The 23,703-nt window shown below is 36.0% G+C and overlaps 5 protein-coding genes across 7 annotated transcripts; 2 read left to right on the plus strand and 3 right to left on the minus strand.

Moving 5' to 3' along the window:
- Nucleotides 1-9: 9 nt before the first annotated feature.
- Nucleotides 10-3,107, minus strand: LOC105176343 (Transducin/WD40 repeat-like superfamily protein). Its single transcript, XM_011099110.3, has 10 exons — nt 2,872-3,107; nt 2,479-2,579; nt 2,286-2,395; nt 2,135-2,201; nt 1,831-1,930; nt 1,367-1,483; nt 1,157-1,294; nt 948-1,029; nt 473-525; nt 10-283 (listed from the first exon to the last, which is right to left on the minus strand). The coding sequence occupies exons 1-10, from the start codon at nt 2,941-2,943 to the stop codon at nt 146-148; spliced, it is 978 nt and encodes a 325-aa protein (XP_011097412.1). The 5' UTR covers nt 2,944-3,107; the 3' UTR covers nt 10-145.
- A 920-nt stretch (nt 3,108-4,027) lies between these two features.
- Nucleotides 4,028-7,054, minus strand: LOC105176345 (uncharacterized). The gene is made up of 3 exons (XM_011099113.3): nt 6,623-7,054; nt 5,941-6,231; nt 4,028-5,248 (listed from the first exon to the last, which is right to left on the minus strand). Exons 1-3 carry the CDS (start codon nt 6,917-6,919, stop codon nt 4,205-4,207), a joined length of 1,632 nt encoding a protein of 543 aa, XP_011097415.1. The 5' UTR covers nt 6,920-7,054; the 3' UTR covers nt 4,028-4,204.
- A 1,180-nt stretch (nt 7,055-8,234) lies between these two features.
- Nucleotides 8,235-12,913, minus strand: LOC105176347 (glycosyltransferase BC10). 2 transcript variants are annotated; one of them, XM_088876801.1, is made up of 11 exons: nt 12,116-12,913; nt 11,561-11,677; nt 11,230-11,330; nt 10,948-11,019; nt 10,623-10,704; nt 10,393-10,473; nt 9,783-9,821; nt 9,542-9,607; nt 9,285-9,434; nt 8,711-8,839; nt 8,235-8,622 (listed from the first exon to the last, which is right to left on the minus strand). In XM_088876801.1, exons 1-11 carry the CDS (start codon nt 12,347-12,349, stop codon nt 8,578-8,580), a joined length of 1,116 nt encoding a protein of 371 aa, XP_088732927.1. In that variant the 5' UTR covers nt 12,350-12,913; the 3' UTR covers nt 8,235-8,577. The 2 variants fall into 2 exon arrangements, with proteins under 2 accessions (XP_088732927.1, XP_088732928.1); XM_088876802.1 differs by lacking the exon at nt 12,116-12,913 and having other exon boundaries at nt 11,230-11,326; nt 11,561-11,683.
- Nucleotides 12,914-15,718: 2,805 nt separating this feature from the next.
- LOC105176348 (pentatricopeptide repeat-containing protein At2g13600-like) lies at nt 15,719-18,079 on the plus strand. Its single transcript, XM_011099119.3, has one exon. The coding sequence runs from the start codon at nt 15,818-15,820 to the stop codon at nt 18,008-18,010; it is 2,193 nt and encodes a 730-aa protein (XP_011097421.1). The 5' UTR covers nt 15,719-15,817; the 3' UTR covers nt 18,011-18,079.
- A 783-nt stretch (nt 18,080-18,862) lies between these two features.
- LOC105176349 (Isocitrate/isopropylmalate dehydrogenase family protein) lies at nt 18,863-23,627 on the plus strand. 2 transcript variants are annotated; one of them, XM_011099120.3, is made up of 15 exons: nt 18,863-19,197; nt 19,284-19,327; nt 19,418-19,527; nt 20,423-20,460; nt 20,546-20,623; nt 20,716-20,769; nt 20,846-20,947; nt 21,048-21,136; nt 21,236-21,339; nt 21,457-21,525; nt 21,616-21,731; nt 22,025-22,059; nt 22,149-22,291; nt 22,491-22,613; nt 23,025-23,627. In XM_011099120.3, exons 1-15 carry the CDS (start codon nt 18,945-18,947, stop codon nt 23,116-23,118), a joined length of 1,452 nt encoding a protein of 483 aa, XP_011097422.1. In that variant the 5' UTR covers nt 18,863-18,944; the 3' UTR covers nt 23,119-23,627. The 2 variants fall into 2 exon arrangements, with proteins under 2 accessions (XP_011097422.1, XP_011097423.1); XM_011099121.3 differs by having other exon boundaries at nt 19,025-19,163.
- Nucleotides 23,628-23,703: the final 76 nt, after the last annotated feature.

Genomic DNA, 23,703 nt, shown 5'->3' on the forward strand with positions numbered 1-23,703 from the left:
TACTGCATGTTTAAGCAACATAATGCCAATTCCAACATTTAAATTAACGAAAAGATAAAGAAAGTCCCCTGTGGGTTTCATAGCAAGAAAAGGAAAAGGGAAAGAAAGAAAAAGTAGTAATTCATGTGATGAATTGAGGCAGACATCAGGATTCAGGGGCAGGCTTGGCGTCGTTAGGAATCCAGAAGGTTAGAACTGAAGAGGCAGCAGCCGCAAACATCACTCGGCGAGGAGCCCATTTTAGGCACGACGGTACGCCGATGTAACTATCCATACACGCCACCTGAAGACATACATACAACACCAACTTGTTCAGATTCTTGTAAAAATTTTGGATCATATTACTCGTTTTATCCAAGTTCTTCTACATATTCAGGGTGCATCTTACGGCTGTCGATTTTCTGGCAGTTAGGTAAATTCCCAAGACATTTTTGTGCGTGTATAGGTGTGGGTGTGGGTTCCCGAATAATACCTTATTTGGCTCATTACTGATGTTCCACGTATGTATGTTTCCATCACCTGAACCTGGAAGAAGATTAAGGCATTCAATTCAGTCACAATCTGACAGACAAAATAACCAGAATGACGTTCTGAATGTGATATCATTTCATCAGAGGGAGATTCAACCTTCAATAGAACACCCATGCAGAAATAATGTAATGTTCCCATACATGTTCGCACAGATAACAAAGAAAAGTCTAGAAGATGTAACTCGTTCATAGGAATCTCAGTATTAGAAGAACAAAATGCAGGGAGTTCAGGACGAAAAATCCATACGAGAAATATTGAGATCAAAACATTAATTGCATGGAGAATTCAAAAAATAATAAAATAGAATAAAATAAAAATAAATAAAATTGCACCGAGAACAACTTGCAGCAATCCCAATAATAACACTTTGGGATGCTCTGTATCTAAAAAAAAACAGTTTGGAAAAGAAGCTGTACCAGAGAGCACATATTGGCCATCCGGCGTGAAAGTTGCCTCTATGGTTGCATTTGGGGAAGAATCCATACTAAATCCACTCCTCTGCACAGGGGAAAGTAAAACCATTTAAGGAAAGCTTAACAATAAGACCTCAGACCCTTGTAAATCCGAATTCATACGATTTGCAGCAGCAAAGAGGTCTGGAAGACAGTTCGAGGGGAAAACTGACCTTCTCTCCATTATAAGCATCAAGTAGATAAACATGGTTGTTTGTTGTTGTCAAAAGCATTGATTTACCATCATTGCTGAACTTAATATCACAGACCTCAGCTGTATCGCCGCCAACTAGGAAAGTGTCAAAGGGACCCTGAACAAAACAAAAATAATCAGACTGGTAAAATCTAAAGTTGTAATCTAACAACTTTTCGAACATGCAAACCTTGTCATATGATCTAGAATCGAATAATTTGATTGCACCTCCTTCCATTGCCACTGCAAAGACCAGACCTTGTTGATCATAAGCAACTGTAGGCCTACCTCGCAGATGTAAGATCCCCTGAAAACTACATTGGTGAGCACACACATCAGACTTTACATGCTCATTTGAAGCAAAAAGATGGTTCAAGAAATTTGCAGCTCCACAAGAACCATCATTTATTCTCTTATTCTTAGGTTTTAATTTCAGGTGGATGCAACTGAAATCGCGAATCACATAGGCTGTTTTGTGCCATGGTAAAGTGATTCTTTAAAAGTCAGTGTAAATGTAAAGACCAAATTCATTTATTCAACCACTAAAGAAAAATCAACTTATAAAAGATATCTCAGTCTAATGTAGCATAAATGCTGAATACATAATCCTTTTTCCAAAAACAAAAAGATCATTTCACAGAAATAGAAACCAACCTGACAGGCGTTTACACGAAGATCCCACATCCTGACACTGTGATCTAGAGAACCAGACATGAATCCGTCATTCACTGGAGACATGCACAGGGACACCACCCTGCATCAACTCAGAAGCAAATTCTCAGTCATCATCGCCAAGTATTAAATTTCAATGGTGAGCTGTGCTCTTTCAAGATCAAATCTTGTTCATAAATAAATGATAGAAGGACTTCCCAATAGATATTAAGTCATAACAAAAAGTGCAAATGCTTCTTCCAACCCCCAAAATAGTAGACAAACCATGCAAGCCAGGAAATATTACCTTTCTTTGTGCCCCTTAAAGTATCGAAGGCATCTATTGTCATACATAGATAGATACCTCAAACACTCTGCCAACAAAAAGAACAAAATATATCAAAACTAGCATGTTATGTAATTAGGTAGACCATCAAAATGTAGCTATAATTAGTCACCTCCATGGGCATCCAAATTGTGCTTTGAAGAACATATAACCGAACTTGGGTGATGAGTGAAACATATCCTGTCGGCCCCATGTTTCTTATGATACGTGGTCTTCAGCAATCTGAACTCAACAGAACCCATCAAACTAAAAAGAAGGAAAAGAAAGGGAGACAGCTCTATTTGCTAATCAGGACAAGGTCTTACTTAGCACTAGCAATGTCATAGAGTCGCACCGAATCATCATCACTTGCTGTTACCAAAAGATCAGCCGTTCGATGGAAATCAAGCGAATTAATTTTCCCACCCTAGAAAAACATGCACAGCATCCATAGTTACAACTTACAAAGGCACTGCTCGAAACAGCAAAAACCAACAATTCAGCGTATTCTACGCGACAACCATTAACTTCATTAAAGAATTCCACTGCATTACATTCGCAAACTATAAACCAACTCATGCAATTGCATAAAATTGCACTCGGATGATGCTTTTACAGACAACACAACATCCCATAACAGAATTTCATACAACAATCGTGATTCAAAAGTTAATGGCTTCATCCAAAAATAAAAGATTTTGAGAAAGACAAGAACTTACAAAATCAGAGAAGACAGCTCCAACTGACATGCTGCGAACGATGTCGTCGTTGAGTTCGGAAAGCGCCATCATCTGCTTCGGTTAATACTTCTCCGGCAGTGATTGGGGAATTTAAATCGATTAAGAAAATAATGCAGTGATTCAGAAACAAGACGGTATTTTCGTGCAGCGATAATTTGATTAGGGTTTATGTGGGGTACTTTAAGAATCACCTAGATTTTGGCTTTTCTTTCGCCCACTTTTTATTCGTTTATTTATTTCTTGAATATTTTTTTATTTTACTATCTATATATCGTGCTACCTTAATTGATAAAAGAATTTATGAATATAACGATTATGTATATTCAAATTATAAATATATTATTTTATTTATTTATAGTAAAAAAATTGTATCTAATTAATTTGAATTTTTAAAAAAAAAATATGCACGCGTACCAAACTCCAAAAATTATATATATTGGCCTTGCAATAAAGGAATAGACTCCTTTTCCTCCAACATAATGTTATTTGGGCCATGTTTTTCAATTTATTATATAATTAAATTATTTGTTTAAATATATATTTAGCTATTATTAATTTGAAAATAAAGCAACAAGTAAATACAGAAATTTTCATTAAAATGATATTGATACGTGAAATTTATTAAAAAGTCGTATTTGTTTGTCTGGTTGATATATATTGATTAAAATATACTTAAGAGTACAAAATAAATATTTTGAAATTCCTTTTTGTAAAAAATATTCTATTCATACACATTTAAAGTTAATGAAAATTATTTAAGATAATATCAATTTTGATAAATTATTTATTTTATCTTTACTAAAAATAATAAAAACTTAAATTATGCAACACATCAAGTGTTGTTATGCGGTATTGCACACACTTACCTACCTTGGATTTCATTTGCAAAGGAGAAAAAGTGCAATTGAATGGTTCTCAAAAGTTTAACAGTCTGCTGTTTGTTTACATCTTGCAACGTATGCTGAATTGTAATAAATCAAGGCAAGAGACTAACAGAAACACTACACTGTTCATCAGGAGGCCATTCAGCTTGTAACCTAATTGCGAATTTTAGATCGAATAAAATGTACATGTATAAATGATACTTGAACTAGCCTGCTTTCACTAAAAGAAGGAAAGAACTTGCAAAAAGTCATGGGCGGCGAATATCTTGGAACAGGAGTTCCAATGCTCTCAAGTATAAGGTGTTGAGTACAATAAATGTTAACAGCAGCAGATATGAATATACATTGGAAAACAAAAACAGAAAAACAAGAGTAACAATCACTATAAAAGCACAAGAAGAAAGGTCTCATGAAGTAAAAGAAACCCATTAGTGGCCAAACCAACCTCGTTGAGCTTGGCCGTCCCCATCATTCATCAACTTGTCTAGTACTATGTTCAAATCAACTGACTGTCCATTCTCCGTTAACTTTCGAACCGTTGCCCTCACTTGATCTCTTGGAAATCCCATGTTTGTCACCTTGTCAACCACATCATCAATAGGAACCCTATTTCCAGAACCACCAGCTGAGCCGGAGGCTGTAGGGAGTGCCTGAGGCAATATTCGAGCAGTAGGAAGATGTGGATAACCACTTCCACCACTCTGGCCCAAAGACTGAGAAGAAAGTTGTATTGGTTTCATGGGGGGGCCATCACCATAGTGCGGTGGAGGGCTACTATAAGTGTATGGCTCCCCATGACCTGATGTTGGACCAAATGAACCAGAATATCCTGGACCAGGTCTGCCAGAAGGAGCCTCATAGACACTTGGTGTAGGTCCATAAAATTGTTGAGAGGGAAGGGGAGGAACAGCAGATGGGGAATAAGAGGAAGATGGGCGAACAGGTGGTGAGTAATTTGGAGGAGTATATGGTGCTTCTTCAGGAGGATGACCTAACGATGGCTGAGGTGGAGTAGGGTTAACACCTGGGAATAAGGGTTGCTGCAGTTGGGATGGTAACTTGTATTGGTGCTCTGGTGAAGGTGGAGCCAGGTGCTGCTGCTGTGGTGTTGTTATTTGGTATCGCAGACTTGGGTTTTCTGGAGTTTGACCAGATGGTGGGAAGTGAGGCTGTTGCTGAGGGACAGAAGGAACCTGGTTCTGAGGGAACTGGTTAGGAAGCTGAACCTGAGGCTGCAAGTTCTGCTGTGGAGGTGGTGGAGCATTAGGTGGAGGGAGCATTGGGATTGGTTGTGTAAGAGAAAATGTAGAGAATTGCGGGTCAGCCAATGCACCAGGCTGGGCAGAACCGATATGTGGATTCTTCTGGATTTCAGCTTCTTGTTCCACCTTTGGAATTGGCAGTTTAGCAATGTGCAATTGAGCTTCAACTACTTCTTGTTTATCCCTTATAACCTGTACACCAGCTTGTACCTGCAGAAAAAAATTTATGATAAGCAGAAACATAATCGAATTTTATGATAAGCACAAACATAATCAATTAACCATTTTAAACATGTTACAAAGGGTTAAGCTAAAACCTGAAAATACTACACACTTCAATCGGATAGGGCCAATCCTACAATAATCTAAATCCAAAAATACACCCTCAACATAAAGCTGGAGTACCCAACTCAAGACATTTGTTATTTCATTAAATTTTATTCTTAAATTCTGTAAAAGATTAAGGAAATTAAGCAGCACTGACCAGACAAAATGATCATTATTATTATCTAGAAGAGAGGTGCTAGCAGGGGTACTAAGACTAGGTAGAAGACAAGCAATGCTTTGACTTAAGGCAGGATGCAAGCAAGTAATGGGAAAACAAGCCCGAATAGCTAGACCTGGCTCACATGCTGGATCAGCCGACTACAAATGCAAATTATGATACCGTTCTTAGCTTGCATGCATGAGCATACATGTATTTGTAGTGATTCAGAGGTTAAGCTTCAACTGCACAGAGTGTCCATATCAAGTTTCAAATCAGGCGAGCAGTCAACAACATGAGATCATGATTATGAAGCAAAGCAAAGATTTGAACACACTGCTCCGCCAAGTTGATAATTGAATATATTCCATTCTCCTTAGAAGTCATTAATAAAAGTAAGAAGTTACAGAATGGTTACCTCTCTAAGAATATCCTCCAACTGTCTAATTTTCCCATCAGTGCTCCCCTGGTTGTTGTCAATGGACTCCTTCAGATCATCCATGGAATTTTCAAGGTTACGACTCCTTGTTTCCAACTGTGATAATCGTGCACTCACACCATCCAGGGTATGCATCAGATTATCTGCATACTTCTTCATTGTCCTATCAATCTCAGAAACCAAAGACACATCCAAAGATGCATTTACGGGTTTGTGACTCTTCCCCAGAATGAATTTGGCAGGTTCACCGGCATCAAGAGAAGTGTAATTCTAAAAAATTACGAAGAATAATTCGTGAGAGCGTATCTAAAACTATAGATCAGCAAAGACCATAGAGCAATAAAACACAATTTACTCAACCCCAGATAAAAGGATAACGATATAAGTTATAACAGCAAGCATGTAGTGGGACCAATTCCAAAGCAGCTCAGCAACAAATATCCAAATAAGTGATACCATCCAGAAACCTCTGACATGGATTCCGCAGCAAAACAACCAACACCAATCGTCACCCACAAAATCACTACTATCACTCATCCACTCATATAACAAACACTAATAAAGTTAAACAGTGAACCAACCCACCAATTAGACCTTAGATAATTCAAGCATACATACAAAAGAAACAGAAATAGAGAAACAAAAATTTAGAGAGAATTACTCTAATAGGAGAGGCATTAGTTTTGGAGTCCAAAGAGTTCCACGTCCTGAGCGGACCATCGTCGTCACCGAAGTCAAAATTGGACGACCGCGTAGTCGGAGGCGGAGGTGACGACGATCCAACGGCTGGGCGAATCGGCATGAAATCGTAGCTGGGGACGATGTCGTCTTTCTTCCCCGGAGGACGATTCATGAAGTCGATGAAGTCAGTGTTACTGCTGACAGTAGCTATGCTCTGCGAACTCGATAGATCCATGATCTGCTTGTCCATTAACTGCGACGTCGTACTGCTGCTCATCTGATTGCGAGCAAAAGACGGGTTATATATCTCTCTATATATGTATATGTATATATATGTATCTGTGTGTGATCGAAAGAATATAAAATTCGGGGTGGGGAGATGGGAGTGCTGCTGCTGCTTTTGGATATTTGTTGTGATAAGCTGAACTGGAGAAAACTGGAGCACCGGAAACTGGAGAGTAGTTGAAAAGGCACCCGGAATTGGGCTTGTTAGTTCAGGCCCGTTAGATAGATGGGCTTGGGTCAGAAAAGAGCCTAACGTTTAGGCCCACCTAACTCAACCCTTGAAAGGGCAAGATGGAAGCCGTCTTCTTCTCAACACCGATGTCCTAATTTGACATTTACCATCAATCGAGGGTCTAAAACGTCATTTCGACCTCAGAGGTATATAAATAAGCCCAACCGTTTTTTCTTTTTTTGTATTTCCTACAAATTGACGAAAAGCAAAGTAGAAATGACCACATCTAGGGATTACAACAGAGTAGGTCTAAAACAAATCTGTTAAAATTTGAAACCCGCTTCATCAAGAAATTATTGAATTTGGAGTCTTGAACTAACATATCCGATTAATATTTTTAAAATATTAAAAAATAATATTATATAACTTTATAAGTATAAAGCAACAATATTATTAAAAGGTTAATATTTTTTTTAAAAATTTGTATGTTCATGTCTCAGTCATTGAAATATTAAAATTTTAGTATATTTATTACTAATATAAACATTAAGATGTTTATAAACTATTTATATTATTATTTTAATTTATATGAGTATTAAACTTATATACGATACGTAAGTATAAATAAATTATACATATTTTTTATATGCGTACGAATATATTTATACAAGTATATATATAATATGAAAAAAAAATTACTCAAATAAGTTACGGTGGATCCAACTCGGACTGTTGCCATCTTTAACCACATCGTAGTATATTAAATAACTATTTTATTTAAAATATATAAATTGATAGAAAGAAGAATTATTTAATATGAATATCTTAACACGTCATCATAAAAATAAAAAGCATCAACTAACAGCATCGTTGATATACATTTTCCAGCAGCTTGGACTTTGAAACGCAGATTCTATTTTTCTCCTAGCTGAAAAGCATTCCACTCGTGCCTCTATTTTACACGTTAAACTACAGTTAGAGTCACAAGTTTTCGATTTAAACACTGATAAGAGTTTGAATTCCACCAAAATTGTAAAATTTATCACTATGCTGGTCTATTATGAATTGCATCAATCAATTCATAATGTTCGATTCAGTATACCGAAAAAATATTATTCAAAAAAGTATATAAAAATTACTGCAGAAAGAAATTATTATTATTTTATTTCCTGGCAACACATTTTTTTTTGCTTGAAATAAATACACATTTTACTGCCCAACTGTAGGCCCTAAAATGAGGGGAGAGAATGAGAATTGTGATTATTTTGATACTCCCTTTTTCAGGGCAACAAACAAGAAGAAACCAATGACCTAATATTTTCCTTCTAAAAGCAAAGAAGTAAAAGATATTATAATGACCAGTTTTATTGCATTATTACAACAACAAAAGAAAGATGTACATATAATGCTTCCATTTTCTGCTTCCTATTGTACAGCAACTCCTTTATTCATAAAAGTTCCCACACAAGTGATCCCCTTTAGTTCCCTCCACTTGTTGCTTCGCTGAAAATTCCCAGAGCAGACTGCAGCAGAGATCAAGCATTACACCTATAGTTTGAATTGATCATCTCCAAGTAATAGGCAATGGCATTCACAAAAGATTGAACTCACTGTATTAAGAACGCGTAAAGCAGCAGGCCGTGTAAATTTCCTCGCAAAAAGGAAGCATCGAGAGGGTTTTCCCTTACTAGTGCACCATTCCCGTCTGTATTCGGTCTCATAATAGATGTTAACTATATCCTGGAGAAGTGAAAATGTTTGTAAGCTTTAATATTTATTTACCACAGAATAATGGTGGAAGTGGAACTAGGCAGTTATAAACTGTGAGCCGAAAATAAAATAACGTATTTCCAAAATAAATTGGCACTATATAAAGTAGCACATTAAGATATATTCTACAAAATACCTGCAATGGGAATTTTATGATGAAAGATCTCAATCATGTCTATGTTTTCTAAAAATAGAGTTGTTAGTTATAATATGACAAATTGGAAGTTAGGTCCAGATATTTTGGATTTTATTGGTGGGGTTGCAGGTTGCATGGCTTATCCATACCCTTCTGGTTCTCCATGTGGACAGGTAGGCTTCACGTATGTTCGAATATTTACTGATGCTTCCAACCATTCTACATCATCATGAAAGTTGGAATGCATAAATGCAAAAATCACGGCAGGCACGAACATACCTTGATAGATTGGATAAGCTTGGGAGTAGCATCAGCCAGCTTGTAGGTCACAGGATGCCATCCTCGCCTTTCAGGGTCTCTGGAAGATGAAACATCCCAGGAAGTATGTGTCAGCGATCTCCTTGTAATTTCTCCTTCAAGACCTTTTTGCTGATCAGTCAGAAAAAGAAAGGATAGCCAATCAGTGCAAACTGACCTTATTACAGGAAATATTGGTAAGGTAGTTAACTCACGTATGTGAACAAAGATCAACTTACAGCAAGCAAGGTTTGAACATAATGCTCATCTGGTATACAGTTATGTTCCTTAGATCCATCAGCAGGCTGCAGATGGCAGAGTAGAGAAAACCGATCGAAGCTTTAGAAGATTACTTGCAGTTTAATGAAGACTACATAGGGTTAACCCATGCAACTTCAGCAATTTATATATGTGAGAATATTATGTGTTGTTATATCCAAAGATATGACTGGAAAGAAATAAGCAAGAAGCAAAACTTACAAGGGGATGGTCCCGCCAAAATTCAGGTAAAGACTTCTTCTGCTTGTGGGGGAAAAGAGAAAAACGAACAAGTTACCAAATTTGTAAAACATGAAACCATAAGAATCTATGCCTCTGTGGTCTGAAGATATATGCACATTTGTGTATATAGTGTCGCTTTGAGTAACGCAAGATTCACATTTGAATGAAATTGTCGCCAGATCAGATCGATGTGGATTAAATGTGCAGGTGTCCTAGCTCCTATGATCACAAAAATATCTGTGCAATTAGAATTAAATGTTTCAGGCCTATAACAGAATTAAAATTTGTACTTGCCTTCACTAGCCAATTAAGAAACCACAGGTAATATAAGTGGAAAATAATAATAGAGTATAACCCAACTGATGAGTCCTACTTGATTTTTATTGTATCAGATAAGATAAATTCAATATGAAACTAAGTCAATCATTACTTGCAGAAAATAAAGTTGGCACCTACACCAATGGCCCGCATAAAAAGGACAAAAAGGAAAAAACATCAGGCCCTATATTTATGACTTGTGGCAAGGACTCATCGGCTCGTTGCAAAAGGATTCATATCTTGATCGCTACAAGTTCAGAAGATGACTTGCCTTACAATGCTGCTCGAACATAGGGTATACAGTGTCATCTTGAACTACAATCTCGGCATGCTTTCTGGTCAGAACGACCCACTGCGAGAACAAAACACAAAGATAACAGGCCAGAACTGGATACAGCACGACATTTCTTCTCTTTCACATTGCCCATTTTACTTTCAGCAAGTGTGTTTCTGAACTAGTTTTACCTTGGGAAACAAGGAGTGAAACAAAATAAATGTTACCTGAGATCCTTTCCTCCAGTTTTCAACAGGAATCACTGGATGCATTTTTGGATTGTACCGGCCTTCTTTTGTGTCAGCAAAACTGGTTCCATGATTACAAGAATATCAAATTATAGTAAACAGTCTGAGAGGCACTTTTCTCGCATGCCTACTAATCCATCAGATGTTTATGAAGAGAGAATTTTCTAGAGGACAAAGGTTTTAGAAAGATACAGAGAAAAGAAAAATATTTCTGAAGAAACAAACCATATTAGTAATGACATTTATCAGACACTTCAGATGTTAATGATTATGCAGCGGAAACAATAATTATATCCCCACTGACCTGTCAACAAAGCTAGTTGCGGCAGACATTATATAGTCATACGTATAGCTGAAATTGTATAAAGGTATGCAGCTGTAACACAATCGTGAAAAAAATAAAAGAATGTTAATGACGGAATTTACAATGACCAGAAATGCATGAGCTAAAACACATGATATATTCAGCACTTCTATTGTAATCAGAAACATAAAATTAATTCTATATTGCAGAAAAACAAAAGTAATATTTGAATAGTGATCGAAAGAAATATTAGAACAATCATCAGGAGACCCAAATATTCACCTGTCTGAGAGGAAAAGGAAACGTTCATTAAGATGATCCATTAATGCATTTTGAAGCAAAATACGCTCGGCCTGGATCATGCTAGCTTCTCCCCAATCTACCTGGAAATGAAGCATCACTTGCTAAATATCAATTGAAGCACAACAAAGAAACTGTCTCCAAGGTTCACATTATAATTAAGTAACATATAGGTTGTAGTTAAAAATAGAAAGGTCACAAGGCCTACAGATTACTTCATTTATCACCCACAGAAGTTTCAATGCATAAATGTGTCCAACTGTTGATCATAAATGTAACCATATGAAGGTCAGATCTTTAAACGGAAAGTAACCTGTACGCTATCATTAATTTGTCGATTTAGAAAGTATGTCGATCTTGTTGTTGTTGTGGTCAGCAAGAACCCTGGTCTTGAATGTACGTAAACTGAAAATCTATCCTCATCAGCACCCTGCAAAACAACAGAAGCATTTTGTCTGCACAAATCAATCATCGGCAGAGATGACAAAAATGTTTTGTTTCAGAGTAGACTAGCACAGTTTGATGATAGGGACACTGCCAATAAATCATCTAATCTTTAATACAAGAGTGAGCAGCAATGTGTAAAAATAGCAAGGATAACCAAGCACTCCAGAGGAACTACTCTTTTACTGCCCGGCAAGCCCATCATTCAGTTTACAGCTAAAAGATTTAACACTGCTAAAATCACTTTAGATCACATTTCCATAAACATCATGAGTCATTTAAGAGCAACCACTGCTATTATTAGTATAATGATTGCCAAAAACAAAATTAGAATCTTTTATTTTTTTATGAACAGAATTAGATAATGTTAAAAATAACAAAGACGAGAAATCAATGACTCACTCAGGAAAACTTAGATTTATACCCGAAAAAACGCATCCCAAACCATGTCAAGAGGAATCCGGTTCCTCGCAATAAAGAGGAATGCAATTTTAGGCTTCCGAATCAAAGGCGGAGATATCAACGACAACATTTTGATTCTGCTGTACTCCGACTCCATTAACACAAAAGTCGCGAAACAAAACCCCAGCAAAAGCGCCGCTAACAGCTTCCTCTTCCATCTGTGGTGAAACTTGTGCGAATTCGACCTTCGCCTCATCTATCCTGCACAACCTCTTCGCTTCACTTGCCAACCATTCCGAGGCAGCACAAGCCGCCTTAACAATTTCAGCAACTCCAATTTACCCAAAACTCCACTGCATTCACTTCACGAATCAGTCTCAGTTTTCACCTCCCATTATTACTCTGTTTCTTCATGTAAATCACAACCCACACACATAAACTCAGCTTTAGTTTCCACGCACATTTTTTTCCGGAAATAAACAAACAGATCCAACGAAAGATTAAGAGCCCAAAACTAACTTTACTACAGTGCCTTGAATTCTGTGAAATTGGAGGAGAAGTACCACCAGGAGCCACAAAAGACAAAGAAACTAGAAAGCTAGCGTGATTTCTTGAAGAATCTCGTGAAAAATCAAACAGAATGGAGCAGTAAAAGAGGAAAATGGAAGACAACAGAAAAGCGAACAAAGAGTTGGCCTGGAAAGTGAGATTAGAATAGAATAATAGCGGAAGTAGGAGCAGTGAGTGTTGGATCATTTTCTACTACTCCATCTCACTTACAATACGCAGATCGCAGCTTCCTTGCGTGTTTTGCTGGACATTCCATCTCACTTTTTGACTCCATATCATTCTCAATCAAACTTTTATTTTAATTTTAATTTGAAGAATATTAATTATTATATTCAATTTGATTCATATCAATGAATTATTTTATTGCAAATTTAAGATACAATTCGATACTTTAAAAATTAATTGATCTCGCAATTCAAATATTATTACAAAATTATACTGTCTTACTTGAATATAAAAAACCGCCCGATATGAGTTTAATTAAAAGCATCATACGTCTTTGTTCATTTTTTATTTTCTAATTATCTCGAAAAAGTAAGTAAAAACATAACGAGTATTTGTTTAAATTTTTGCAAAACAAATGATTAAAATATTGTATTTTATTTTTATTTATCTCTTCTCTCATAAAAATTTAAAAATAAAAATTAAAAAAATTATTAACCGACATCTCATCTAAAAATTCAAACAATTTAAAAATAATCAATCTATCGTAATATTTTAACGCATTCGATTCATATTCAAATTCTGCACGTAAAACCTCTTTATATATGAGATTTAAACTTAGAATTTTTTATTTAGAGATCATATTAAATGATCAAAAATTTAAATTTAGGTAAGAGTTAATATTTTACGGAAATAAAGAGCAAGTGATGCGAAAATTTATATGGCCGCAATAATATGGTTCCTAACTACGACAGCAATTGAATAACTAACCCAAATGGGTATGCTTTTGGTGCCAAGTTCGAGTACGTACCTACTGGTTAGTTGCTCCTAAATAATTGCCATGATTGCGGCATTAAATGTAAGGTGGGGAGTCTGCTATTTTCTATTTTAAATTTTATTACATCTTCTATTTTATTATACGTTGAGAAAATATTTTATACATTTTGTATGTATATATTAATTGAAATAAAAAAAATACAATATAATTTAGAATAGAAAATTCAATCCGAAAGAGACACTTTAAGTATAAGGACTATCTGTTCTGCTGGGGATATATTATATTTACTGAAAAATAACAAAAATATATGTATTATCCATTATAAGAAGCTTGACTCGAAAATTTTCAAGCTTGAGTTGAGCTCGGCTCATTTTGCGCTCCTATTCCCAAGTTGGATATGCGCGACCCGTTCCGATCGATTCCGCAACTCAATTTGTCGACCTGATTTATTACTTTTACATTAGCATTTATTACCTTCATCCGACTTTGAACTGATTTAAGCGTTTGAGGGTCTTTGTTGGGGATCGCTCAGCGAGTCTTATGGTATATCATGTTTTAAGGTCCATAAACTTTATATTCAGATTATCTTTAGAATAGACTCGATCTTCTACTAGGATCATTTTGAATTACTTTTATTATTTTTTAATAGAATCACATATAAAAGAAACCAAGACCAATGTAATAATTTTTCTATTAATTCTCTAAAGTATTTTGTTTAATTAAGCTATTAGTATGATCGAAAGGATAATATGTTAATTGTTGATAATATTAATTATTATGGTCATTGAATTAATTTTATTTTATTTTCAGTAAGAAATGATTGGTCCTTGAGTGACTGCTCTTTGTTGATAAAAGTGTTAGGTAGCATTTTCTGTACTTAAAGGCAAAGGAAACCAGACTTACTATAGTGGTCGATGACTTTGCGTGGATAATTATATAATTGATTATAAGATAATTTATTATGAGATAATTAATTTTAAAATAATAAATTTAGAAAAATAATTACAACATTTAAATTCACAATTTCATAATTGATCATGTAGATTTTACAAATGCATTTCATAGCTAAATTCCAAAATTAATCCATTCTCACTATCAATAAATGGGCATGACGGATAATTAGATAATGATAATAATAAAAATAATAATTGACGTGTGATTAAAAACTACAAAAATGTGGCAGCTATTATAACGTAGTTTTTCATGAAATTTAATAAAAAAATTATTAAAAAAATTGGATCAAATAATACAGTAGATCTATATTTACATGCAAAATACAGATTTGAATTGCTCAATTACACATCCAATAACACTTATTAAATTAGGGGTACATAGTCGCATGTGATGTCTAATGGACGCAAGTGGCCCCTAAGTCACTTGTAATAGGACTTGGTCCATATGTAGCCCCATGAACTATTTGATAATTGAAGTCTTAACAATGACCAAATAAGAGTGTGATGTCTAATTACAATTGATTTGACGACTAAAATGTATTGTATATTAAAAATTATATAATAATTATAGTTGATATGATGTATTAATTTTCTTAAAAATAGTAAAAATACATTTGAGATATTCTTTTTGAGATGAGAAAATATTTTCTACAGTCAAATATATATTTATCTCAGTCCAATATGATGCGATGAAATAAGAATTATTTGACAAACAAACACGTCCTACGCATCTTTGAAAATCATAAATGCAACTGTTGTAATAAATGGAAGTGGACATTTTGTTTTAATTTCCTTACTTTATTTCCTAATTTCATAATTTTGTAACCTTTTGGTCCTTTTTGTTAAATCTTTTCCCCAGAAAAGACACAACTTTGGGATTTTTTTTTCTTCTGTAAGGGCACATTAAATTGAGAACAATGAAATGTTGGCAACTGTAAGAATACTTTCGCTTATTCATTAAATATCAACGTTAAGATCTTAGTAGCTAATAGTGGTTGTCCTAAATTATTACTCTTGATCATTATTAATGTAAATTTCCTTGCCAAGAATGTGAATACGGTTATTAGCCGTTCATTCTTTAAAATTTGGTGTAATAACACGTAAATCTATTTTAGTGCATTAGAGGGAATCATCTATATCATTTTATTTAAATTTGTAATGTTTGTAGATTGATGATGTTGTGTTTATAAGAGGTATTGAACTGTAATTTAAAATCAACCTGTCCAGTTCTCACCAACTAACTTAACGACCTCTCTTCAGAATGAGAAATATGTTCAGCACTCTCTTCTCCATAAGCTCGAGAAAAAGCCTCAAGGCGTTCATCAGAAAAAGCGTTACTCTGCTTGAGAATTACACAAACGAGAGGTTAATCCGTCATGGAAATGCCCTCCACTGCCATTTGATCAAAATGGGTCAATCATCCCAGAAATACATAGCCGTTAAATTACTCATTATGTATTTAGACTCGAGGAAATCGTTCGAAATTGACCAGATGTTGAAGGAGTTTAAAGGGTTCAATTTGGTTGTTCACAACTGTTTGATTAACGCAAATCTTCAGTGGGGGAATGTGATAAACGCGTGTCGGTTGTTTGATGAAATGCCCGAAAGAAATGAGGTTTCTTGGACCGCGTTGGTTTCTGGTTTATTGAAACATGGATATGTAGATGAGGCAATGTTTTATTTCGAGAGAAACCCGTTTTTGAATGTTTTCTCATGGACGGCAACGATTAGTGGGCTTCTCCAAAACGGGCTAAGTTTTCGAGCAATGGAGCTGTATAAGAAGATGCTTCGTTCTGGGGTTTTGCCTAATGATATTACTTTTACGTCTATTGTTAAAGCCTGTATAGAGTTAGGTGATCTTGAATTAGGAAAAGGTGTTATCGCGTTGATTATTAAGGTTGGATTCGAGGATGATGTATGTGTTTCAAATTCTTTAGTTACATTCTTTTTGAGGTTGGGCGAAATGGACTATGCAAGGAGAACATTTGATAGGATGGAAGAAAAGGATGTGGTTTCTTGGACCACAATACTCGACATGTATGTTGAGATGGGCGACTTAAGGGAAGCTCGTAGGATTTTTGATGAGATGCCAGAAAGAAATGAAGTTACTTGGAGTGCAATGATAGCAAGGTTTAGTCAGAGTGGCAATGCAGAAGAGGCTGTAAGGCTGTTTCAAGAGATGGTTCAGGAGAGGTTTAAACCGAATGAATCGTGCTATTCTAGTGTAATTAGTGCACTGGCCAGTCTGGAGGCTCTGCAAGCTGGAAGGAATATTCATGCTCATGTTATGAAGATCGGTATGGGGACAAATATGTTTGTTGGTAGCTCACTTGTTGACTTGTATTGCAAATGTGGAAATACTAAAGATGGACGCTTGGTGTTTGACTTGCTTCCAGAGAAGAACGTCGTCTGTTGGAATTCGATGGTTTCTGGTTATAGTTTGAATGGCCAACTTGCAGAAGCTACAAAGCTGTTCAACTGTATACCTCAGAAGAATAACATATCCTGGAACTCATTGATCGCTGGTCACTTAGCTGTTGACAATTTTGATGAAGCATTTGAAGTGTTTAATGAGATGATTTTGTCTGGAGAACAGCCAAATAAATCCACTTTTTCAAGTGTTTTAAAAGCTTGTGCAAGCTTAGCCTCACTAGAAAAAGGTAAGTACGCGCATGCAAAAGCTGTAAAATTCGGCTTTCATCATGACATCTTTGTCGGGACTGCACTTGTTGATATGTACGCAAAATCTGGAAGTATCAAAAGCTCTAAAAAAATCTTTAACAGGATGCCCACAAAGAATGAGGTTGTATGGACTGCTATGATTCAAGGGCTAGCAGAAAACGGATTTGCGGAGGAATCACTGCACCTGTTTGAAGAAATGGAACGGAACTCATCTGTTCCACCAAATGAGCTGGTCCTTTCGTCGGTTTTATTTGCTTGCTCCCATTGTGGTTTAGTTGATAAAGGACTAAGCTACTTCAATTCAATGGAGAAGGTTTACGGTATCAAACCAAACGAGAGGCACTACAATAGTATTGTAGACATACTGTCTCGATCTGGACGTCTTTGTGAGGCTGAAAAGTTCATCAGAAATATGCCCTGCGAAGCTGAAGCAAATGCATGGGCAGCTCTGCTCAGCGGTTGTAAAACCTACGGCAACGAGACTTTAGCTAAGAGGACTGCAGAAAAGCTCTCAGAACTTGCAGAGACAAAGCCCGGAGGATACATTCTCCTGTCTAATGTATATGCATCAGGAGGGCGATGGGTTGATGTTATGAGTACAAGAGAATTGATGAACCAGAAAGGAATCAAGAAAAGTGGAGGTTGCAGTTGGATTGAGTTGAGAAATAGAGTGCATTTGTTCTACTCACAGGATGAAACTCATACTCAGTCCACAGAAATCTATTGGGTTTTGCAACTATTCAATTCTGAAATACAATCCCTATTTACTTGAAAAAAACTTTCATTCTTGCAAATTTTATGGGCACTTGTGCTAACTGACCACAATCAATGCACTGTTTGGGTGGGTACCTTGTGTCATCTCACAATTTAGTTGCATGGTACACACACATTTTGCCAAGACAATCATGTCGATTTACAGTACTTTGAGTGGGCTCGTTAGAAAACGTAAAATTAGTGGTTCGCCCTTGTCAAGTAAATTATAGCCACATAAGAGAGAATCGAAGTTATCAGACAATGTATTATGATCATCATGAATTGACCTTCCTCCAATACTTTGAGATTAAAAAATAGCCTAAAAACACAAAGTTATGAGAGCCCGCGTCGTTCTGATGGGATACTACCCACAGGTCAGATAATGATTCTAATAAAGGAGTGTAATATGATAATAAAAGGTCAAAAATTTATAAAAATGTATACCTTAACAAGTAGAGTGTTTATAGTTGTGTTCCAATTGTACATTCACATGTGGGTTTCATTCAATTCATCCGTGCATTTGAAGATGATGTTGGGATTCTTATTACTAAGCTTGGCCCAAAAATTGATTTTTATACATTTGTCGAATTTCAAATACATAAAGGCCCATATCATATTAAATAATATATCACTTTTCTCTTTTTTCTTTTATTATTTATTGAGTCAATGACAAATATAAATACTCCCTTCCAAGAGAAAGGAGATTCTTCTGCATGTATTCTGTTTATAACCACCTCAAAGTAAACACAATGATTCGGCAAAGTAATTGAATAATTATATTAATACTTTTTATAATTAGACTTTTTTGTTAATCATCATAATCTAAAAGTTCAAACCAAACATGCCGCAAACATTCACGATCCATTACTAATCAACATCATACAAAACGCCGTCCCAAAAAATAAAACCCAACGGCGTAATTTTTACTTATAAAGCAATAAACCCTCTAACAAATGCTTGCACTCCGCCCCCGGCTACTTCCCACCGCCATGATCGGCGCCACCGCTGCTCTCTCCTCACCATCATTTATTGCCCTTAGAAACCCTACTCTATCAACACCCCACTATCCGCAACTTTCCGGTGAGATGTTTCTCGGGAAGCGCCTTTCTCTCTCTACTCGCTTCCCCAATGCTTCCATTCGCTGCTTCGCGGCTGCTGCAGCTAACGAAAAGGTTCGAGTTCAGAACCCCGTCGTCGAAATGGACGGTACTTGAAAAGAATTAGTACCAATGATATTTGGTTGTTGTTGTTGCTATCTTGATATCAATTCTATTCGTTTTTGGCGATTTTAGGTGATGAGATGACCCGGGTCATATGGAAAATGATTAAAGACAAGGTGCGAGCTCTGAATTACTAGCACGCACTTATCGTGTTCTTATTGTTGGTCTGATAAGTGACATTCAGTTGTTTGTTTCCCGGAACGCAGTTGATATTTCCGCATGTTGAATTGGATATAAAGTATTTCGACTTAGGGATATTGAACCGGGATGCAACTGATGACAAAGTTACTGTGGAGAGTGCAGAGGCTGCCCTTAAGTAAGTTCATAGGTTACTGGTATTTTCCTATTGAGCATTTCATTGCGAGTCAAAGCTTGCTTGCTTTTCAAGTGTAAACATTTTGTGCTTAGTCGGTCGAGATGATTAGATTAGGGTGACATTTATTAGGTTATTCCTTTTGTAGCTGAAGTAGGGAACTTTAGGTGTGGTTTGGAGCTAATAGTTATGTTTAGCGTTACTGACGAGTGGTGTGTACATACATACGCACATATATTATTATTATTATTATTTATTTATTTATTTTCTTTCTCTCAGGGTTTGAGCTACTGCTGAAACCTCATTGATGACTGCGATTATCTCTTCTCCGTATCACTTAGCGATAGACAAATTGGAGTATGTGAAAATAAAACTTCAATTTGCTGGTGGTTAAGTGGTGTATTTTCCCCATCAAAAAAAAAAAAAAGGAAAAGTGGTGTATTTTGTGGAAGTGGTTTTACATAAAACTTAGAAGGAAAAGATGCTTTTTTTGAAATGCTATGAATTTTAGGCTGCTGCTCACCCTTGCGATAAGCATTGAAAGTCAAGAAATAGATAAGGGCTGCTTGTTTCTTTCTTTTTTTCCCCTTGTAATACATTATCTATAAGGGACATCTTTGAGGAACTTTCATTTGGCAACATCATGTTAACAATGAAAGATAGTAAAGTACTTTATTCATGACTCCTACAGGTGAAATTTAACATTGGCGATTAGAAGTTTCTGGTTGAATATTCAAATTCTAGTTCTTCATAGAGAAAATAAAAAGGATACCGATAGACAGTTATATTACACCAGTGAGGATCTTGTCTTTTATATTCCTGAATAGATGAAGTTTTCCCTAAAATATATAATTTTATTATGATAAAACCTCATCTTTTCATTCTGAATTTTCTCCAGGTATAATGTTGCCATAAAATGTGCTACAATTACTCCAGGTTACTTATACTTAATATTTCTTGCTCTATTTGATATTTATTTGATTATTAGGAAACACAAAGAAGTTTAATCTTGTTGTTTCAGATGAGAGCAGAGTGAAGGAATTTGGACTAAAAGCTATGTGGAGAAGTCCCAACGGCACAATCAGAAACATATTAAATGGTCTGTGTGTACAAATATGCTATCGTTCAGTCTCAAAATATCACCATTTCGACTTCTCCTGTTGTATATCTTCTCATATTACTTTTCTCTAGGAACTGTTTTCCGCGAGCCTATCCTTTGTCGAAATATTCCCAGAATTGTTCCTGGTAACATTCTGCTTCCTATTTTGTGAATAAAAGTGAAATAATTCATGCACGTAGCCATTGAGACCTCATTTTGCAGGCTGGAAGAAACCCATTTGTATCGGCAGACATGCCTTTGGTGATCAGTATCGTGCCACTGATACAGTAATACAGGGATCTGGAAAACTTAAGCTCATTTTTGGTTAGTTGATTATGTTAAAGTGGTTTAGTGAAATGCAATTGAAGCTTTATTTCTAGAAAAATGAGTGCTTAGAAGGAAAATTTTTCTGTTTATTCCTCAGAGCCAGAAGATGGGAATAGACCCTTAGAACTGGAAGTCTATGATTTTAAAGGACCAGGCATTGCCCTTGCTATGTATAATGTTGATCAGGTCCGTCCATTTAGTGATGTACCACCAAATTTGCGATTTCTGTTGATGTACATATCCAATTGTTTGCCCCTTATAAAATTTCTTATGAAAATCTATCAGTCTATCCGAGCATTTGCGGAATCATCAATGGCAATGGCATTTGGGAAGAAGTGGCCTCTCTATTTGAGTACAAAAAATACCATTCTTAAGAAGTATGACGGCAGGTAAAATATTTTATCCTTTTGTTTTTTTTGTAAACCACAGAGTGTATTATCATTTATAACAAGGAATGTTTTTAACTTTTTGTTAGAATATTCACATTCAGATTTTCATTATTGCAGGTTCAAGGACATATTTCAGGAGGTATATGAAGAAAGATGGAAGGAAAAATTTGAAGAACATTCTATATGGTTATTTTTTTTTTTGTCTGTGATGTAAAGTTGCTCCATACACTATCGCATTCTGTGGACTTTTTACGGGGTGTTCTTTGCTCCTTTCAGGTATGAGCATCGCTTGATTGATGACATGGTGGCCTATGCGCTCAAGAGTGAAGGTGGATATGTTTGGGCATGTAAGAACTATGATGGAGACGTCCAGAGTGATTTACTTGCTCAAGGTGATTTAAGCTTGGCAATAAATTATCCATGCATAATATGGTCATATCTCCCATGGGTTTCCAATTATTTTGATGATTTTATTACTCTTATCTTGTGGATAAACCCTAGGTTATTACATTTAAAGTTATAATCTGTGTTCCTTAATGTGCACAAAATGGGTACACCAAATCAAAGATGTCAGCAGGCCCATTATCTTCTGATATGACTTTGATTTCCTCCACCCAAGATCTTCATGCTTTGCAAATTCTATAATGATGTTTGAACATTGGCCGATGGGCTTTGCTCTGTGCAGGATTTGGTTCTCTTGGGCTCATGACTTCTGTTCTGGTCAGTCCTTATTTGGAAAATTCGTGATCTAGCGCATCATATCTGTTTACTTCTGTGACATTTGTGAATCTGTCATGTCCGCTTGGCAGTTGTCGGGTGATGGAAAAACGTTAGAAGCTGAGGCAGCTCATGGGACTGTAACCCGTCATTTTAGGCTACATCAAAAGGGACAAGAAACCAGCACCAACAGTATTGCTTCCATATTCGCATGGACACGAGGATTAGAACATCGGTTAGTTTTTATCTGCTGCTCTGCATCATATATATTTGTGTATTTGGGAGTGGGGTGCCTGTTTCTGGACCTGTAGTTTTCTGGATGAGTTGCTACTTAATTCTAACCACCTGCAGTGTTGTGTGCTTATAAAACCTAAAATCACGTGCTTGAATCTTCTAATTGTTTAGTAATTCATTATGCCCATCATCTCTATCAGAGCCAAGCTTGATGAAAATCAAAAGCTGCTAGATTTTGCTCAAAAGCTAGAAGCAGCATGCATTGAGACAGTGGAGTCAGGAAAGATGACGAAAGATCTTGCTATTCTGATTCATGGACCAAAGTAAGTGGTGCTTTAATGATTTCTAGTAAATGATTCATGCTCTGACACCAAATTGATATCACAAAATTGCTCTTTTGTTACTCATTTTTATGTTATGATGCACTTATAATGATTTTGCTTTCATGTTTGTGTTTGATTACTATGCTTCAATGAAAAATGAATCACCCAAAGACCATACTTATATCCAAATAAAAGAAAAGATTGTTAGGGGAAGCCTGAGGAAGAAATCAATTCATCTTGAACAGTAACTGGTTTAACATTTTCAAGATTCAATTACTTGGAGCACTGCACAATATATGGTGTTAACAGCTATCTAAAACCTTATGGCTTCATTCTTGTTGGCCGTTTCTCATAGTTCTCAGTGCAAATAATATCTGTTTCCGGTTTCTGAGAAATCAGGTTTATGTGCAGGGTGCTGAGGGAGTTCTACTTGAGCACTGAAGAATTCATTGATGCTGTTGCTCAAAATCTTGCGACAAAACTTCACTCTCCAGCACATAATTAAAGTTCGAATCTGAATTTTGAAGCGGATAGTAATATTGGAACTATAGAGGGAGAGAAGCTGAAGTTGTTCATCGTACAGCACCCACTCTCTTCCAAACAGAGAGATCCTACTGTCGTGAGAACCTTCCAGACCAAAAGTACCATTTATCTGTGATGAGATATTGAATGGGTTATCAATGTCAAGGATAACAATTACGCGCAAGTTGTATTCTGACTTTGATGGATCTTGCCACATTTCTCCATTCTGAGTTAGGACGAGATCGTACATTGAGGAAGTTGATAGGATAATAGCCCGCCATTCACTCATGATGTGATGAATTGATACTTCTTGTGTTTGGAGTTGCCCGAATAAGAGACTCTGGGAAAGGCAGCTGTCCTTTTCTATTTCTATTTTGATGAATTTTAGATTCCATTACCTTTTCATTGTCTTTTCTCTAATTCCCCACGAATATGATGATGTATGAATATTTACTTTATAATATATTGCCACATGTCTCGCGAGCTTGGATATGAGTTTTCAGAGGATATTGTTCCAGTGGCGTTCATGCATTTGTCTGCGAGATAACACCCAAATCTATTTACATAC

This window comes from Sesamum indicum, linkage group LG13 (genome assembly GCF_026168435.1).
Source record: "Sesamum indicum cultivar Baizhima isolate 11 linkage group LG13, ASM2616843v1, whole genome shotgun sequence".
NCBI classification, from domain to species: domain Eukaryota; kingdom Viridiplantae; phylum Streptophyta; class Magnoliopsida; order Lamiales; family Pedaliaceae; genus Sesamum; species Sesamum indicum.

Excerpts from the sequence above, each read along its gene's own strand:
- LOC105176343 (XM_011099110.3), bottom strand. The coding sequence starts at position 2,943 with ATGATGGCGCTTTCCGAACTCAACGACGACATCGTTCGCAGCATGTCA. Across the intron at positions 1,931-2,134 it reads TTTAAGGGGCACAAAGAAAG|GGTGGTGTCCCTGTGCATGT; the intron begins GTAATATTTCCT and ends GAGTTGATGCAG. Across the intron at positions 1,030-1,156 it reads ATGCTTATAATGGAGAGAAG|AGGAGTGGATTTAGTATGGA; the intron begins GTCAGTTTTCCC and ends TCCCCTGTGCAG.
- LOC105176345 (XM_011099113.3), bottom strand. The coding sequence starts at position 6,919 with ATGAGCAGCAGTACGACGTCGCAGTTAATGGACAAGCAGATCATGGAT. Across the intron at positions 6,232-6,622 it reads CTAATGCCTCTCCTATTAGA|AATTACACTTCTCTTGATGC; the intron begins GTAATTCTCTCT and ends GTAATTTTTTAG. Across the intron at positions 5,249-5,940 it reads TGGAGGATATTCTTAGAGAG|GTACAAGCTGGTGTACAGGT; the intron begins GTAACCATTCTG and ends TTTTTTCTGCAG.
- LOC105176347 (XM_088876801.1), bottom strand. The coding sequence starts at position 12,349 with ATGAGGCGAAGGTCGAATTCGCACAAGTTTCACCACAGATGGAAGAGG. Across the intron at positions 11,678-12,115 it reads TTTGGGATGCGTTTTTTCGG|GGTGCTGATGAGGATAGATT; the intron begins GTATAAATCTAA and ends GTTGTTTTGCAG. Across the intron at positions 10,474-10,622 it reads ACTGGAGGAAAGGATCTCAG|TGGGTCGTTCTGACCAGAAA; the intron begins GTAACATTTATT and ends TTGTTCTCGCAG.
- LOC105176348 (XM_011099119.3), top strand. The coding sequence starts at position 15,818 with ATGAGAAATATGTTCAGCACTCTCTTCTCCATAAGCTCGAGAAAAAGC.
- LOC105176349 (XM_011099120.3), top strand. The coding sequence starts at position 18,945 with ATGCTTGCACTCCGCCCCCGGCTACTTCCCACCGCCATGATCGGCGCC. Across the intron at positions 21,340-21,456 it reads CTTAAGAAGTATGACGGCAG|GTTCAAGGACATATTTCAGG; the intron begins GTAAAATATTTT and ends TCATTATTGCAG. Across the intron at positions 22,292-22,490 it reads ACACGAGGATTAGAACATCG|AGCCAAGCTTGATGAAAATC; the intron begins GTTAGTTTTTAT and ends CATCTCTATCAG.